Genomic DNA, 17914 nt, shown 5'->3' on the forward strand with positions numbered 1-17914 from the left:
TGTGTGTGCACGCTGACCACTGTCCAGTGGGATCAACGCCTGGGACTTCAGCCACTTCTCTCCCTGACCACAGCCCCTGCACCTGGGCCAGGGGGCAAGTGGCTCAAAGTGGATAATGAGGGTATACACCGGCTGCACAGCTCTGCCCCATTACATGGATTAACTGCAGAAAATACTGGCTACATGTAGCGCAATTCCAATCCCACATCTCAAACTGCACAGAATGAGCTTGTAAGCGGCCATCGGTGAGTGTGTGCTGACGGTGAAGCCCCTGGTCCCCTCCAGGGAGACAGACAAGACCACGGTAAGTACTCTCATGATGCAGGCCAACAGCCCCAGGGCAGGAGTGAGCCTCCATCAGCGACCGGGACCAACTGGGACGGGCCACAGGATCTCAGCCAAACTGCCCCACCGAGGAGCTGAGCAGCTCTAAGCTGAAGACATTCTCTCATCGCTGTCATGGAAGGTCCCGCGACTCCCACGTCCACTCATGTTCCAGAGTGGCCAAGGCAGACTCAAAAAGGCCAACCAGGCCAGGGGCCTCAGCGACTCTGAGCCACATGACAGCAGTGCCGAGGCCACACTGACAGCTCTGCCCACTTCCCCAAGCGGTCTTGGGCCCAGCTGCCCCCGCAAACACCATGGTGCCCCACCCTGAGCGCAGCTTCCCCCTTCCCCACTCACTGGGCAGCCACAGTGAGTGCTACCCCTCTGACCAACTGCTCTGGCTCTTGGGAGTGCCATCCACCAGTGAGGCCTCTGGGCCAGCTCCTACCTGACTGATGGATAAAAGCTGGAAAGAGGGCCAGGGAGACCTGAACGGATTCCTGCAGCGACTGGTAGCAGATCTGGCGGGACTTGGTGGACTCCCCAGAGATATTCTCCACGATGTCTTCTAAGACACTAAGTGTCTGGTGGATGATCACTTTGGCTGCAAATTGAGATCAGGGTGCCGATTACGATGCGGCTGAGGAAAGCAGGATGCGAGGGAGCACGGGGGAGGGGAGGGAACTTGCAGAGGCATCCAGAAGACGACCAGGAAGCCCGGCCAAGGGAGCAGGGCCTCTGCAGGCTGGGGTGCCAGGGTTTCTCTCTGTAGCCTACTCTCTAGGTACTTGTTTATCTTACTTCTCTCTCTGCTGCCAGGACTCCAGCTGCCCACCTGCTTGCTCACATTCTTGCCCCTACCCACTGGCAACAAGTCCACAGGAAAAAATAAATAAAATGAAACGATCCCCAGGTCAGGTGCCTGAGATTCAGTCAGAACTCCACACTGCCGAATGGGCTGGTGAGCGAATCACCACAAGCAAGAATGGACACGTGCAGTCAGCCTGCTCCTCCAGTGTGGTCACGCACACACACGGCTTGTCCAGTCCTCAGCCGAGCAGCCTGCGGCCTGATGACACGTATCATTCTGGGTGACACAATCTGACAATGCCCCAGTGCATGAGTTCACTTTCTGAAACCATGCAGAATGCAGGGAACTGAAGCAGTGGCAGCAAATGGGCAGTGAGAAACCCCTGGCTGTGAGCCACACGCAATCCCCAGATGGCTCCACACGCTGGGCTGGATGCCTGGCAGCCCCATCTTTGCCGGGGTGCAACTCAGACACGAAGCTGGGACAAGGTGAACAATGTGCCTGGCGCAGGAGACAACCCAGGACAAGGAAGCCGTCACTGCTCCCAGCACATGTGGAATGGAGCTTCCCACCAGCCTCTCCAGGGGACCCCATGGCTCAGCCTGAGCCTGGTGCGCTTAACCTGGCGACCTCCAGAGGCTGACCCAAAGCCGGCTGAGAGCCAGCTTCCGCCTGGCAGCATGCTCTGAACGTCCCCACACCCCGGAGCCCAGCCACCTCTGTGGGGGTTGACGCGGCTGCAGGGAGGGGGGAGCAGAAAGTCGTGTTCAGGAGGTAAGAGATTTAGGTCTGGCCCCCAACTCTGCTTGATCCTGAGTGCCGGTTTCCTCCTCTGAAAACGTGGACAGCACCACCTCACCTGGAAGGCCGAGGAAGGACAAAGACAGCAGCCCACAGTAGGCCTGGGCCAGCACACCAACCAGTGAACACCACCGAATGAGGAGCCACTCACAACAACTCCAAGCACATGAACGTTTCCCACACCAGGCAACCACAGGCCCAGGGGGAGAGACCTCTGCCCCGAAGACAACTCAAACAAAAACAAACACTTATTTAGAAATCTCGGAAAGCACTGCAGGTCTGTGTAAGAGGAGTGTGGGAAGTGAACTGGGCTCCACCTCCACAGGACAGGTGTGGGAGCCCCTCAGACCCAGCAGTGAGCCCTGGGCCCACCACTTTCTCTAGGAGCCTAAGCAACTCCCGCTTGCCAGGCAGCAGCGAGACAGTGCCTCTCCGATGGTCAGATTTACAGACACTGCCTGAAGCAGGTACAGTGACCACTGTCAATCATGGGGCAGGTACACATCACTGCACCAGAAACCGCTCCAAACAATCAGAACGGACCATGGAACATTCAGAAAGAACGCCTAGACTCTCCAAGCATGCCACGGTCATGAAAGTGAAGAGATAGGGGTGCTTTCCTACAGGAAAGGAGACTAGAGATGCGACCCTGGAATACAGCCTCGGTTTTTCAAACACAAAAAAAGAGTATTTTGGTAATAACTACTGGAGAAAATTTAATGTGGTGTATACGTTAAATGCCATTACTTCAACACTGCCCCACATCTTGACCACGTTAATGGTGTTTGCTTACAGTGCAGACAGCACCTTGTTCTGTAGAAAGGCAACACTTTCACCATGGAAGTGGTGACGTCTGTCCATCTCTAAAAAGGTGTGTGTGTGTTGGTAGGAAGAAAGCACCACCATGGCAAAACAACACCTGGTAAAAGCTGGGTGAAAGATACACAGAACACACAGACTGAACAGACGAAGCCGTTCACCTTACTTTTCCAACTATTACATAGGTGTGAAGCTACTTCAAATTATAAAGCTGGGACAGGAAAAAGGATAAGATATGTCTCACAGGATCACAGGGAAGACCAAATGAAATAATGTACACAAAGTTTTCAACCCATTCAACAAATGTTAACCATGCTCTTAGCTACATTCACCCAGCAAACCATCACTGTCACTCAGCTGACACGACACTTTCCAACCCTCTGAAATGGTCTTAAGGCTTGCTCTGGACAATGAGCTGTAAGAACCACTGCTCACACCCCTCCCTAGTGTAAGCACACATTGAAATGGGCCCTTCACCAAGCTGGATCCTTAAGCCCCAAGTTCGATGTATAGAAATGTTTTCTTGGGGCCAGCGCTGTGGCGTAGCAGGTAAAGCCGTCGCCTGTAGTGCTGGCATCCCATTTGAGCGCCAGTTCAACTCCTGGCTGCTCCACTTCCAATCCAGCTCTCTGCTGTGGCCTGGGAAAGCAGTAAAAGATGGCCCAAATCCTTGGGCCCCTACAAACACGAGGGAGACTCTGAAGAAGCACCTGGCTCCTGGCTTCAGTTCAGTGCGGCTCCAGCATTGCAGCCAATTGGGGAGTGAACCAGCAGATGGAAGACCTTTCTCTCTGTCTCCCCCTTCCCCTTCTCCTCTCTCTGTGTAACTCTGAGTTCCAAGTAAATAAATGAATCTTTTAAAAAAAGAAGTGTTTTCTTGCACTAAAGCCACTAAGCTATTGGGTTGCTTGTGACCACAGAGCTCACCCTAGCCTATGCTGACTGAAATAATTACCAAGCACGGTCAAGTGAGGAAAGAGAGCCTTCAGCTTTGTAAAACATGACTCCACAACAGCTGCACACGTAATGCCCACACTGTTTAATCTTCCTATACCTTAGTATCCTCATGAACAAACCAAGACAATTAACAGTCCCTAACTCATAAACTGATGGGAGAATTCAAAGAATTACTGTTTTTGAAAAAAAACTCGAAAGTAGGATCACAGAGCAGAGTCTGAAGTCGGGTGCTGGCACAGCCAGAGATTGGATGTGGATGCAAATCTGCCCTGGGGGACCGGTCCCAGGACCCCCCAGAGCCATGTGTGGATGCCCGGGTCCCTTACATAGAATGGTGCAGTGCCTGCAGAGCACCCAGGCCCATTCCCTACCCACAGACCCCAGGGAAGCATCTCCAGATTCCTTAACACCTAACGATGCTAAGTCGTTTTAGGGAAGCATGACAAGAAACAAACCTGTACATGTTCAGTACAAATGCAGCGTTCTTCCCAAATATTTTCAGCCTGCAGCTGGATGAACCCAGGCATGTGGAAGCCATGGACAGAGACCTGAGTGCCCAGAGTGGTTTACCTCAGTAGGTAAGCTACGGCAGGTGCTGTGCAGTAGTGGGTGCAGGCAGCTTGAGAAGCCCACACTCCATGTCACAGTGCCTGGATTCAAATCCCGCCTCTGCACCCAATTCCAGCTTCCTGCAAACGTACAGGAAGGCGGCACAGGTGGCTCAAGTACTTGGGTCCCTACCAACATGTGGGAGACTCAGACTGACCTGGCTCCCAGCTTTGGGATGGCACAGCCCTGGCTATTGCAGGCACCAGGGGAGTGAACCAGCAGAGGAGAGGTGTCTCATCTTTGTTTCTCTCTCTCTTTCCCCCTCTCCCTCTTTCTGCCTTTCAAATAAAAAAAATACAATTTTTAAAAACATAAGTAAGCTACTATTATCCAACTATAAGCATATAACATAAGATACATTTAAAAATAAAAAAAGAAAGAATAACAAGGCATAGTTATATTGGTTATTTTCTAAAATATTAAAATTGACAAATTCAGGAATGTTCCTTTTCCTTCTTTATACTATTCTAATATTTTTGTACAATGAACACACATTAATCTTCCTGATTAATGTTCTTAAAAATACAGAGTATTCTTTATTGTATCTAATAATTCATGAAGCATTCTACAAGCGACATCATCTAAAAATATTTCAACCTTTTCTTACTGTGAAAACAAACTGTATTTTGAAAACATGTTTTACTATCTGCTATTTCAGGAAGACTTTCCAGAAAACCTGACACCACATACTTGAACAAGAGTTCTGGTTCTTTTTTTCCCCCTCTTTAATATAAACAATCGAACTTCAGGTGCTGTGTGTAAAGACCCCAAGCGCTTTCAAAACCTCTGAATTATTTTATTTGGAAAAAGATCAGAGGTTTGTACAAGTATCAGAAATGGATCAAGTCACCATGGCTGTATCTTATCGATGGGAAGGCACCATCAACAGTGACATCCACAAACGTCTGTCTTAGTCTCTGGCATGTTGGACACTTACGCCAGACAAGGGGCAACCTGCACTCAGAAGTGGATCCAGCTGACGAGTTCACCGATTTCTACCTGGTGACAATGGACAAAGGACTTCACATCAGGAGCCTCAGGTGCAAATCTCATCTGCCACAAAGAACAATCCTGCCCTACCAATGTCCTTGGGTCACTTACTGTCATCCAGTGGCACCTTTCTCTGCGGAGTGACGGCACTGGGTTTCAGGTCGCGATAGTCCCGGGAGAGCGCGGAGATGAGGCTGGCATGGTTGATGGAGCGCACAGGCCACTGCTGCTCATTCTCTGGAAGGTTCGGCCACGGAAGCAGTAAGATGTTAGAGAGGGCTCGGCACACCAACACCTGCGCCTAAAAGAGACCCCAAAGGCATCCATCGGAGGTCAAAGAGCAACAGCAAGCCCGGCCGCCGGCACCCACTGCACACTCTGTGCCCAGAGCCCCAGCCGGGGACTCTGGCAGCTCTGTGGTCCAACCCTAAGGCAAGCCAGCGAGGACAGAGGAATGCAGCAGTAAGACCAAGTCTGAGGCTAGGGCACCCCAGTGCCAGGCTCAACAGTCAGTCCTGGCCCTCTTCCTTCCCATCTCATCTGGCACTGGAAGCTCTACAGGGGGAGCAGCCCCTCAGCGGCTGGTTGCCCACACTCTCAGAAGCTGCTGAGAGCAGAGCCGGCTGGCGTCTCTCCCCACCCACAGAGCCGTGGTGCAAGGAGAGCAAAGGGCTCCCACCCAGGCGCTCCCCTCCTATTCCACTCCTCTGTTCATTCGAACCTGAGCCTCCTAGAAGGGGTCTAAGACACTGCCTGAAGCTCTTCAAAAACCACACACACAGGAACAACAAAACCTGGACTGGTTTGGACCAAAAAACCATAGAGAACCCTCAGACCACAGACCAAATTACCAGGTGTCGAGGCTGCAAAAGCCATCGCCTGTCAAGAGGCGCCTTCCCACCCCCGACGGGGCCGCACCCTGACTACACTGGAAAGGGCGCTGCGAGGATCGCTGAGGACCACCTGCCTGTGCCGCCCAGGTAAGAACTCTGTGCGGGCACGAGCTGCCCGCTGAGTACGAAGAGGCCACACTCTTCTTCCTCTGCTTTCCTGCAGCTGGGGAGCCCGGACCTCACCTTATCAACCAGCCGCTGGGCAGAGGCATCAGTGATTCTGTTGAACACTTTCTGCACTGCAGGGATACTGATCAGAAAGACAGGCCGCACAGTGGTGGCCAGTGAGACCAGCAGGTGGCACGCAGACAGCAGCAACTTGTCCTGGACCTGGAAAGGGAAGAGGGCGTGTCAGCTCAGCCCCACCCTGGGCAGACAGGGACTGGCAGAACTATACTGAGGCAGCCATGAGCTGACCCTGGCTCCCAGCTGCCAATCAGAGCACCCAGGCCAGACTCAGTGACGATTCCTGGGATGACTTCAGGCCCGCAGCGCCTGCCCCAAGCCGGGGTCCCCTCTTCCAGCTCCTTCACCGTCCCTGTGACTCTGAACTCTGTCACCCTCAGCTCAGCCATCTGGCAGCCCCCTCAGTCACACGTTCCCACACAACTCCTCGGCACATCACCAAGGGACCCCTTCCAACAGCCTGGGACCCCCCCACCCCCGCACTCCTCACACCCAGCCACCTGCCTCAGTCCCACCGTGTGCACTGCGTCAGCCACGCTGGTCTCCCCTGTGCCTTTCTGCTCAACTGCCTATGACGGCCGGGGACACACTCCACGGTCACTTTGAAGTCAGCATGAGGGAGAGCATTTTCTAAGAGTGGCACGAGCATGATGAAAATGACATGCCACAGGATCAGGACAGGTAGAGTTGTTCAGGAAAAAATATTACGACAATTCCCTAGATCCACAAAATATCCCCCAGTCTCAACCCAGGATCTCCATTTATCTAAGGAGAACACTTAACAGGCTAAAGCAGCATTGGTGAATGCATGCACTGTTTTCAACAGCGGCAGCCTGGGGTCCAGGGATGGCCTGGTGGTTACTGAGCGTGCTGCTAACTCCTACAAATCACAATTAAAACACAACCTAAATTTATGAAAAATAAAACATTGTTCTTACTAAAACAATACTGTGCTAAAAGTGGTACATGTTATGCATGCATGGTTAAAACTGTAAGACAACAAAATGAAAACAAACTTCTACACTCATGGGCTCCAGAAAACAGGCACACTGCGAGTGGCAGTCTTCCTGGAGGACAGCACATTGGACTCTGGCAAACTACAGGACAGGAGCTTCTGCCAGCAGAAATCCATCTCACAGCCCCAGCGGCACAGGGGAGCCCCCCAGAACAGCCCTGGGCAACGGGAGAGACCAGAGGTGCTCTGCATACACACAGGAGACCCAGGAGCACCATGAGGCAAACAGCCGCACCACTGGCTATCTGTGAGCTTTTCCTTCTGGGTAAAAGCCCAGGGAAGTCTACAAAGATATACAACCAATGCTGCCTGTGCCTGCCTTGGAAAGGAAAATGCTTTGGAGGGGAAGATTACAGAGTATCACAAACTCTTGAGTCTGTACATGTGAATACGACTTTACTTTTTCACAATGAGCACGAAATTGCTCATTGTGGGACTCACAGAGCTAAAAAATAAAGCTGTAATTGAACGTACAGGGGCTCTGGAACATTCCTGTTTAATTTGCACTACCTTCGAATTCCATTTGTTCAGGAGCTTTCTGAAAACCCCTTTGCTTGTGAACTACAACTAAAAATGAGACACACTGCATCAGAATGGCAAGAGCCAGGATCTAACTGTAATTCTGATTTCACGGTAAACAGGCAGATGGACAGAAGGACGGACAGAGGCCCCGGCATGGCCGTGCAGGTTTGAGGACCTTGGTGTTGATCAGAGGTGTGATCGCATCCATGGTGGTGGAGATGAGCGTCACAAACTGCTGCGTGTTCTGCCGATGAGCTTCGCTACAGTACTGCGCCAGCCAGTGGGAGTAGGCCTGGAGGGCGGCCAGGGACTGGGCGTGCCTGCGAGAGGAACGAGACAGCTCAGGTGACTTTCATTCCCCTAGGATGCAAGAATTCCATCCACGGCGTGTGCTGGCCCAGGACCCGGGCGACCGCACAGAAATCACCTACTTGCTCACACAGAACCTAAAACCTACAACACTTGTTATCTAAGTACTGCTGCCGCCACCTAGAACCCAGAAGGCACTTAAGTAGAAATAGGCCATCACATTCAGTCCCTCTGTGACACACGTATCTTCACCTGAGATGATAAATGATAAAAACGCAATCAAAGAACTTAGTGACAATGTGCTGCCTTTAGAGCTAATAAAGCTTTTTTTTAGTAACATGATTTTTTAAAAATTATTTATTTGAAAGGATGAGATACAGAGACAGAGGGAGGGAGGGAGAGAGAGGGAGGGAGAGAGAGAAAGAGAGAGGGAGAGAGGGAGAGATGTCTTCTATCCACTGGTTCACTCCCCAAATGGCTGCAACATCAGAAGCTGGGTCAATCCAAAGCCCAGAGCCTGGAGCTTTTTCTGGGTCTCCCACATGGGTGCAGGGGCCCAAGGACATGGCCATCCTCCACTGTTTTCCCAGGCACATTAGCAGGAAGCTGGATTGGAAGTGGAGCAGCCAGGACTCGAACTGGCACCCACATGGGATGCCAGTACTGCAGGCAGCGGTTTTACCTGCTATACCACAGCACCGGCCCCAGAACTAGTAAAGGTTAACACGCAAGGTGTGGACAACTAACAGGTATTACAGCTTTGCAAATAAAGCTTTGATAGAAGATTCTGGAGGCCGGGCTAAGCCTCTCCCTCTCTCAGTATGTAACTCTACTTCTCAAATAAATAAATAAATCTTAAAAAAAAAAAAAAGATTCTTGAACTTGAACTTCCATCATGCCATATGTTCTATCTGGTTGGACGATAACTGAGGCGCAGGCTGTCTGACTTCTGTGATCCGTGCACTAAGACAGACATTAAGAAGCCTCACTGCTCATCAGAGACAATGAACAGGTCTGTAACAAAGAGAAGAGCTGTCTCAGAGTTTCCAACCCACCTACAATGAATTACTCCCTTGCAGTTACAGCAGTGAGGCCACTGGGGGGCACTCTGAGATGATGTAATATACTGCTCCCTGCTGTCTGGCTCCAGATCCCTGCCTCCACCACTGCTACTCTGGGGGCTGCAATTGGTCTTTCTCCATCTTTCCTTTTCTCTTCCCTGGCTGGCATCCCCTAAGAAGAGCCTCCCTTCCTCGCGTTTTCTGCTAACCCACTATAAATGCACGGATTGTTTTCACTGACCACGGCGTAACCCACTATTATCCTGCTAAACCATTCTTTTCTCGAGGCTGGGCATTTCCTTCCTTCCTGACTCAACACATTCCCAGGAACTCCTGCTGCAGACTGGGCGCCTTTCTCCTTCCAGGGGAGCCTGTGAGTCAAGTCCAAGGCCAGGCCCGGGGCAGCACTGCTGCCGACTGCCACGCCTTGGAGCTGGGACACAGGCAGACACCACTGTAAAAACCAAACTCAGCACCAACAACTACATGGCAAATCCACATTAGGCACCTCCTGCTAGGATGAGAGACACCAGCAACTGTCTAGTAACAATGTTTAACTTGATCTAACACCGTGGACACTGGACAAACCCAGGCTACAGAGTGCTCCTTAAAAACATTTTTGTAGGTCTGACTCTCCACCAGGTCAGTCCTTAGTCTCTGCTCGCCAACCTGTGCACACACACGCGCAGACGGGAAACTGCTCGAGGTTACAGGCGACACACTTCCTGTGTGCTTCATGATTAGTAAAGTCTGGATTAAAAACAGATACGAAGATATTCCTGGTAACACTGGGGAAACCTGAACTCGGACTATACTCCACACAGTACATGATATTATGGCATCCACTACATTTTTTTGAATGTTGATTATGGCATAATGGTCACATAGGAGAATTATATTATTCCTAGGGGATAAGCACATACACTCAAGGATTTATGGACAAGGTGATAGGTCTGCAAGTTATTTTCCTTCTTTTAAAGCTATCTTTGTGGGACTGGTGCTGTGGCACAGCAGGTTAAGCTGCTGTCTGCAGTGCTGGTATCTCATGAGCGCTGCTTCGAGTCCCAGCTGCTCCACTTCCAATCCAGCTCACTGCTAATGCCCCTGGGGAAGCAGTGAAAGATGGCCCAAATGCTTGGGCCTCTGCACCCACACAGAAGACTCAGTCAGAACAAGCTCACTGCTCCTGGCTTCAGCCTGGTCCAGCCCTGGCCCTTGCAGCTATTTGGGGAGTGAGCCAGCAGATGGAAGACACCTCCTCCCCCACTCCTGCCCCACAGCCACCACCTCTGCCTCTTTGTAACCCTGCCTTTCAAATAATTTTTTTTTTTTTGACAGGCAGAGTGGACAGTGAGAGAGAGAGAGACAGACAGAGAGAAAGGTCTTCCTTTGCCATTGGTTCACCCTCCAATGGCCACCGCGGCCGGCGTGCTGTGGCCGGCACACCACGCTGATCCAAAGCCAGGAGCCAGGTGCTTCTCCTGGTCTCCCATGCGGGTGCAGGGCCCAAGCACTTGGGCCATCCTCCACTGCTTTCCCGGGCCACAGCAGAAAGCTGGCCTGGAAGAGGGGCAACCGGGACAGACTGGCGCCCCGACCGGGACTAGAACCAGGTGTGCCGGCACCGCAGGCAGATTAGCCTACTGAGCCGCGCCGCTGGCTCAAATAAATAAATCTTTAAAAAAAAAAAAGGAGTTGGCAGACTTGTTCTGCAAACCCAGAGTTGAAATGTTCTAGGCTTTACGGTGACATATACTGCACGTCACAGCTGTTCCGAACAGTCAGGGATGATGCGTAAATCAACAGGTAAGGCCGTGTTCCAGTAAAGCTTTACAAAGGGCAGCAGGCCAGATGTGGCACGGGCGCTAGGCCTCGGGACAGGGCCATGTCAAGGACAATGACTCTGGTACCAGACTGCCCCTTTCTCAGGTCAGACTGCCCCTGCACCAGGTTTCCTGGCCCTCAAACTCAAAAAACTCTCATTATGTTGCCCATTCTTTTCCTCAACTTTCCCACTTCTGTGCATCTAATCGTATATATACTTTAATACAGATCTCGTTTTCTTGGGAGAGCTACTTAAAACATGGTAACACCAGGCTGATTGCAAGGCTCTCTAATCAGAACTTGCCACATGAGTGTTTCTATGGGCCACCAAGGTGTCGTGGGAAGCAACTGATCTGAGGCCAGTGTTACAGGAGGTGAGAGGAATTCCCAGCCGAACACAGAGAGGAGTAAGCAGAATGAGAGTCATCACAATACGCTGCAAGGGGCAGCGGGCGAGCAGGTCAGGGGTTGGGGGGCTGAGCACTGCTGAGTGCGGACTGCAGTCCGGGAGATTCTCCCTGAGGCACACTGCCGCAGAGCAGGGGCTTTCCCAACACTAGTGCTTTCCTCAACGCCAGGGGCTCGGGCGACCGCCACATTCCACTCTGCCCCAGACAGAGGCAGCAGATGTCAGCACTGCTTCTGACTCCTTCTCTGGCCATCCTGTAACACACAGGAGCCAGTGGGTTCATACTGTGGCCTGCTGATGAGCACAGTCCAGTAACACCCCGTCCCCAAGTCCCCACCCCTCCATCCCTTCCACAGGTTGCTTTCCTGATGGTTTCCCAAGTCCGTGGAGTTTCTCGAAGTGTACTCTCCTGCTTCTTAACAACCTAGGGTTCTTGTTTAATATGCAAACACCTGAGCTTTGGGCCATCCTGCCACAGTCAGAATCTCAGAAAGACTGTGTACTGTGTATCCTACTGTGATACAATACATCTACGTTTTCATCTATGGCTCCTGGCTCACAACTCCCTAGTCCCTATAATTTCCTAACTGATTAGGACAGGGGCTGGCTTTGTGTGTAGCAGGTAAAGTTGCTGCCTGCAATGCCAGCATCCCATATGGGCATTGGTTCAAGTACCAGCTACTCCACTTTCAATTCAGTTCCCTGCTAATGCACCTGGGAAAGTAGCAGAAGATGGCCCAAGTACTTGGACCCTTGCACCCACATGGGAGACCCAAAAGAAGCTCCTAGCTTCTGGCTTCAGCCTGCCCCAGCCCCGGCTATTGCAGCCATTTGGGGAATGAACCAGAGGATAGAAGAATGGGCCGATCTGAAGACAGGAGCCTGGAATTTCTTCTGGGTCTCCCACGTGGGTGCAGGGGCCCAAGGACTTGGGCCATCTTCTACTGCTTTCCCAGGCCACAGCAGAGAGCTGGATCAGAAGTGGAGCAGCCAGGACTCAAACCAGTGCCCATATAGGATGCTGGCACTGCAAAGTGACAGCTTTACTCATTATGCCACAGCACCAGCCCCAGAATAAAATAAATCTTAAAAAAAAATTAGGGCAATAAAAATATTTTTTTGTACTGTATTTCAATAAAATGAAGCTACATATATATCAGCTGTTAAAATGTTGGTCTTTAGTCCTCGGGTCCAGCCAAGTTTCAGAGGTGGTACAGAGATGGTCTTTATTACTTACGGCAAACCCTTTCAAGCACACTTCCAGAGCCCACGTAAACATGAAGCATTTCTGGGGAAGCCCCCAGTAACCACAGGACGGGAACTCGTCCAGGAGAACCAGCCTTAAGACCAGAGGGTTGGAACCTCCAGCTCTACCCCTGCAGCAGGCCTACATATGCAGCTTCTACACAAACCCAAAGAACTTGTTTCAGCAAACTTCCAGATAACCCTTCCCCCAAAAAACCACCCAGCCCTATTTTAATCTCATCACAATCAACCAGATGTCCCTGCAGGTGGGCTCAGTGACACTGAGAAGAGGACTCAATCCTGGAGTGAGCTCCCCTTTCTAAGAAACCTCCCCCAACCCACGGGGGCTGGGTTCAGGATCCTGAGAATTAGTGGTCTCTAGTCCTCATCTTCACCTTAGTGATGCAGAAAGCCAAAACAGTCCTCATTAAGATGTCAATCTCCACCCCCACTGAACATGAAAAACACGGAATATACGTGATAATTCAGTGGGCATGTGTTCCCACCCCCTTGTGAAAGAGCATAACCTTTCCCAGAATGACCTGGAAATTTAATGAATCTGTATGACTTCCCTGAACGAGAACTGTGTGAGGACCTCTGCCTTATGCAGAAGCCTGGTTTTCAGTCATGGAACAACCTTGCTCTGGCTTGAACAGCCCAAGAAACCCATTTCTACTTAAATGAGTGCCTTCTGGGGCCAGCGCTGTGGCGTAGAGGGTAAAGCTGCCTCCTGCAGTGCCAGCATCCCATATGGGTGCCGGTTCAAGTCCCGGCTGCTCCACTTCCGATCCAGCTCTCTGCTGTGGCCTGGGAAAGCAGTAGAAGATGGCCTAAGTCCTTGGGTCCCTGCACCCACATGGGAGACCCAGAAGAAGCTCCTGGCTTTGGATCGGCCCACCTCTGGCCATTGCATCCATTTGGGGAGTAAACCAGTGGATAGAAGACCTCTCTTTCTCCCTCTTTGCCTCTGCCTCTCTGTAACTCTGCCTTTCAAGTAAGTAAGTCTTTTTAAAAATAAATAAATAGTCACTGCCTTCACATTTCCATTGGCAAACACAGGAGACAAGAACCCATGGTTATTTCACCCAACTGCAGAGGATCCTTGGGGGGGGGGGAGATACCCCTTCTTTCACACCTTGCCCTTTCCACCTGCTGCCTATTGGTACCCTCTGTAACAACCTTTATAAGAAAGCAGTAAACACAAGTAAGTGCTTCCCTGAGTTCTGTGAGCCTCTCTAGCAAATTAACTGACCCTGAAGAGGGGACTGTGGGAACCCCAATTTATAACCAGCTGGTTAGACGCTCAGATAACCTGGGGTTATCTGACTGGTGGGGAAGCACGGGAGGGCAGTCTTGCCAACGGATTCCTTAATTTATGGAACCTGAAGAACAGAACGGAGAGAACACCAGCTGGTGTCCACTACAGAATTAACTGCTTGCCTGCTAGACACACAGACACACCTGTGAGTGTGAAACTGTCTTTTCCACATACCACGGTTTCAGTCACTTGTCTGAGACTCACAGCACACAGGTGTTTCCACACCAGTCCCCACACACTGATCCTGCTTTGGTTCCCACCACACCACGAGCTTACCACCTCCCAGCCACAGGCCCTGTCTCAGCTTGGACAGTCTCTGCTCCCTACAATGTCTACCCCAGCTCTCATCAGCCTGACAAATCCCAGTCACCTTTGCCCAAGACACAGAGCACAACCATCGTTCTCTCAGTCTGGGAGTGTTCCCCTTCACAGCAGCTGCTACTGTCCCTGTGAGAGAGAGTAGGTAAGGTCTCTCCGGAGAACAGGCAAACATCCAACTTACACGTCAATGAGGTCCGGTTTCAATACTGATGGCACGGCAGTTTCAATGTTGTACAATTTGATCTGAGATCCATACAGAGTGACCTTGACCAACCTGTTGGCAAAGAAATAGGCAAGACAAATATTCAGCTTATGGCCTGCAGCAGACAAAATGGACAAGATACCAACAAAAAGGTCCCAAGGACAGCTTTTTCCTCATACAAAAAGGAATCAAGATCAGACCTCAATTTTATCCTGAAAATAATCTGAGATGTGTATGAAGACTGACAGACAAGGACACTTACACTAAGCACTACTTATAGAAATTTCCAAAACAATATAAATATCCAGAGAATGCAAATTAATGTACATAATAAAATGATGCTTGAATATTTAATGACAAATATCAAGGTCTTTGAAACATGAAAACGCTGTAACAAAATATACACAGAACATATTCTAACTTTTTTTTTTTAAGATTTATTTATTCATTTGAAAGTCAGAGTTACACAGAAATAGAAGGAGAGGCAGAGAGAGAGACAGAGACAGAGAGAGAGAGAGAGAGAGAGAGGTCTTCCATCCGCTGGTTCACAGCCCAATTGGCCACAACAGTCAGAGCTGTACACGATCCAAAGCCAGGAGCCAGAAGCTTCCTTCAGGTCTCCCAAGTGGGTGCAGGGGCCCAAGAGCTTGGGCCATCTTCTACTGCTTTCCCAGGCCATAGCAGAGAACTGGTTTGGAAGTGGAGCGGCCTGGTCTCTAACTGGCGCCCATATAGGATGGGATGCCGGCACTGCAGGCAGCGGCTTTACCCACTACACCAAAGCGCCAGCCCCCTAACTTTGTTTTTTAAGGCTCTTCTCCTAACAGAAGAAAGGCTGGAAGAATTTTCACTGGAACAGGCTCATCGGTGCCATTTGCTCTGGGGATGGGATGGAAGAGGTAGATGATGGATGACCTTTTTCCTCTACTGCCCTTTATTTCCAAATCATCTACAATGAACTCATAACAAGGAGAATAAAAAAATGTTTTTAAAAAGTAGATCTGCTCTTTGGATGGTTTATCTAAATAGGCTGACATGGATCTTTCTATAAATACATTTAATGATAAAACCATCTTAGCTTTCATTTAAAAATCATTTTTATAAGGAAATGTTTCAAGTAGACAGATACATAAGAAAGAAAATACAGCAAAATGTCCACTGCAGAATATAAGAATTCTTCAGTTAAGTATGTGGGTAAATGGAATTAAAAGTATGAGTTTGTTTTGGCACAAAAACTTTTTTTCAACATACATGGGAAATGCATATGATGAAACCAACTATGCAAGGAATTCAAAATTGCTTTTGCACCAAAATAAACTCATACTTTTCATTTAACTTTCCATGAAGTTTTTGAAGTATCCTTGTTTGGTGATGGGTATTCCTTTTATAATACTTTGGACTTTGCTGAAGATTTAAGAACTCTGGAGTGGGTGCTGTGGCATAGCAGGTTAAGATGCCGCTTGAGGGGCCGGCTCCGTGGCGCAGTAGGTTAATCCTCCACCTGCAGTGCCGGCATCCTATATGGGTGCCGGTTTTAGTCCTGGCTGCTCCTCTTCCAATCCAGCTCCCTGCTGTGACCTGAGAAAGCAGAAGATGGCCCAAGTGCTTGGGCCCCTGCACCCACATGGGAGTCTGGGAAGAAGCACCTGGCTCCTGGCTTCGGATCAGCGCAGCTCTGGCCACTGTGGCTACCTGGGGAGGGAACCAACGGAGGGAAGACCTTTCTCTCTGTCTCTCCCTCTCATTGTCTGTAACTCTACATCTCAAACAAATAAATAAAAATCTTTAAAAAAAAAAAAAAAAAAGATGGCGCTTGAGACTCCACATTGTGTGTCAAAGTGCCTAGTTCAAGTTCCAGCTATTCCATTTTCAATCTGGCTTCCTATTAATGCATCCCAAAGGCAGCAGGTAATGGTTCAAGTGTTTGGGCCCTGCCACCCATGTGGGACATGCGGATAGAGTTCCTGGCTCCTGGCTCCAGCCTGGAATATTGCATGCATTTGGGGAGTGAACCAATAGATGAAAAATGTATCTGTGTGTGTGTCTTTCTCCCTGTCACTCTAACCTTCAAATAAGTAAATAAAAACCTTAAAAAGAAAATGTTTATGATCAAACTTTAGAAGAGGGAGAAATAAATGCTTCTAGAATAAACTGAAGTGTTTTTAAGTCCAATTCTCTTAGAATCAAGTTGTTGAGCTGACTGGTTCACAGGGCTTGTTGGGTGCCAAAAAATAACAGTACGAAATAACCAGCTCTGTTCAGGAAACTGGAAGAGCCTCTCTTGCTGGAGACAGACATCTCTTTCCTAAGTAAAGGGGGAAAAACCCAAGACCTGGCTACATTATCTCTGTGCTTCTCCTATGGAAACCTGGGGATGTAGCCATCAACTTGGGAACTTGCTAGAGGCAAACTGCCCCATCCTACCCTCAGGCTGAGTGTGCAGGTGCAAAGACAGAACTGGAAGTTGGCACCTCTGAAAAGCGACCACATTCTGAAAAATGCTCCTCTCTGAAAGGAGGAGAAAGCAGGATTTTACTCCAAATAGAAATATTACAGCTTGGGGCTAGCATGGTAGCACAGTAAGTTAAGCTGCCACCTGCAATGCCCGCATCCCATGTGACCACAGGTTCAAGTCCCAGCTGCTCCACTTACGATCCAGCTCCCTGCTAACGCACCTGAGAAAGCAGCAGTGCTTGGCCCCTGTCATCTATGTGGAAGACTCAAATAGGCTTCCAGGCTCCTGGCTTCAGCCTGGCCCAACCCCAGCTGTTGCAGCCACTTGAAGAGTGAACCAGCAATGGAAGATCTCTCTTCCTCTCTGCCACTCTGCCTTTCAAATAAATATATGCAAGTTTGGAGAAAAAAAAAAGAAGAACCACAGATTGTTTGGGGTTGGAGAGCTGTCATAAAGGGCACTTGCAATCAACAAAGTGAGGGTTAATAAAAGCCAAGGTTTATGGGAAGTTCTAGGAAACCATGACGCTAACTAGGAATCAAAACTGTTCTTATCAGTAAGGGTTATACAAATGTGCATTTGATGTAACTCTTCAAAGCCTGTTTGACATTAAAAACAGATTTCTAAATGTCTTTTTAAAGATAGAGTTAGACAGTGAGAGAGAGAGACAGAGAGAAAGGTCTTCCTTCCGCTGGTTCACCCCCCAAATGGCCACCACGGCCGGAGCTGCTCCAATCCAAAACCAGAAGCCAGGTGTTTCCTCCTGGTCTCCCATGCGGGTGCAGGCACCCAAGCACTTGGGCCATCCTCCACTGCCCTCCCGGGCCACAGCAGAGAGCT

At 49.9% G+C, this 17914-nt stretch overlaps 1 protein-coding gene across 2 annotated transcripts in view; it reads right to left on the bottom strand.

The window, feature by feature from the left end:
• LOC133754326 (exportin-6-like) overlaps positions 1-17914 on the bottom strand; it is a 79649-nt gene that overhangs the window by 8111 nt on the left and 53624 nt on the right. For both annotated transcript variants that reach the window (XM_062184786.1, XM_062184785.1), the window contains exons 12-16: positions 14599-14691; positions 8106-8250; positions 6391-6537; positions 5426-5615; positions 776-931 (exon numbers count right to left, since the gene is read on the bottom strand). In XM_062184786.1, the coding sequence (XP_062040770.1) occupies positions 776-931; positions 5426-5615; positions 6391-6537; positions 8106-8250; positions 14599-14691 (731 nt within the window). The remainder of the gene's footprint in view (positions 1-775; positions 932-5425; positions 5616-6390; positions 6538-8105; positions 8251-14598; positions 14692-17914) is intronic.

This window comes from Lepus europaeus, assembly GCF_033115175.1.
Source record: "Lepus europaeus isolate LE1 chromosome 21 unlocalized genomic scaffold, mLepTim1.pri SUPER_21_unloc_2, whole genome shotgun sequence".
NCBI lineage: Eukaryota > Metazoa > Chordata > Mammalia > Lagomorpha > Leporidae > Lepus > Lepus europaeus.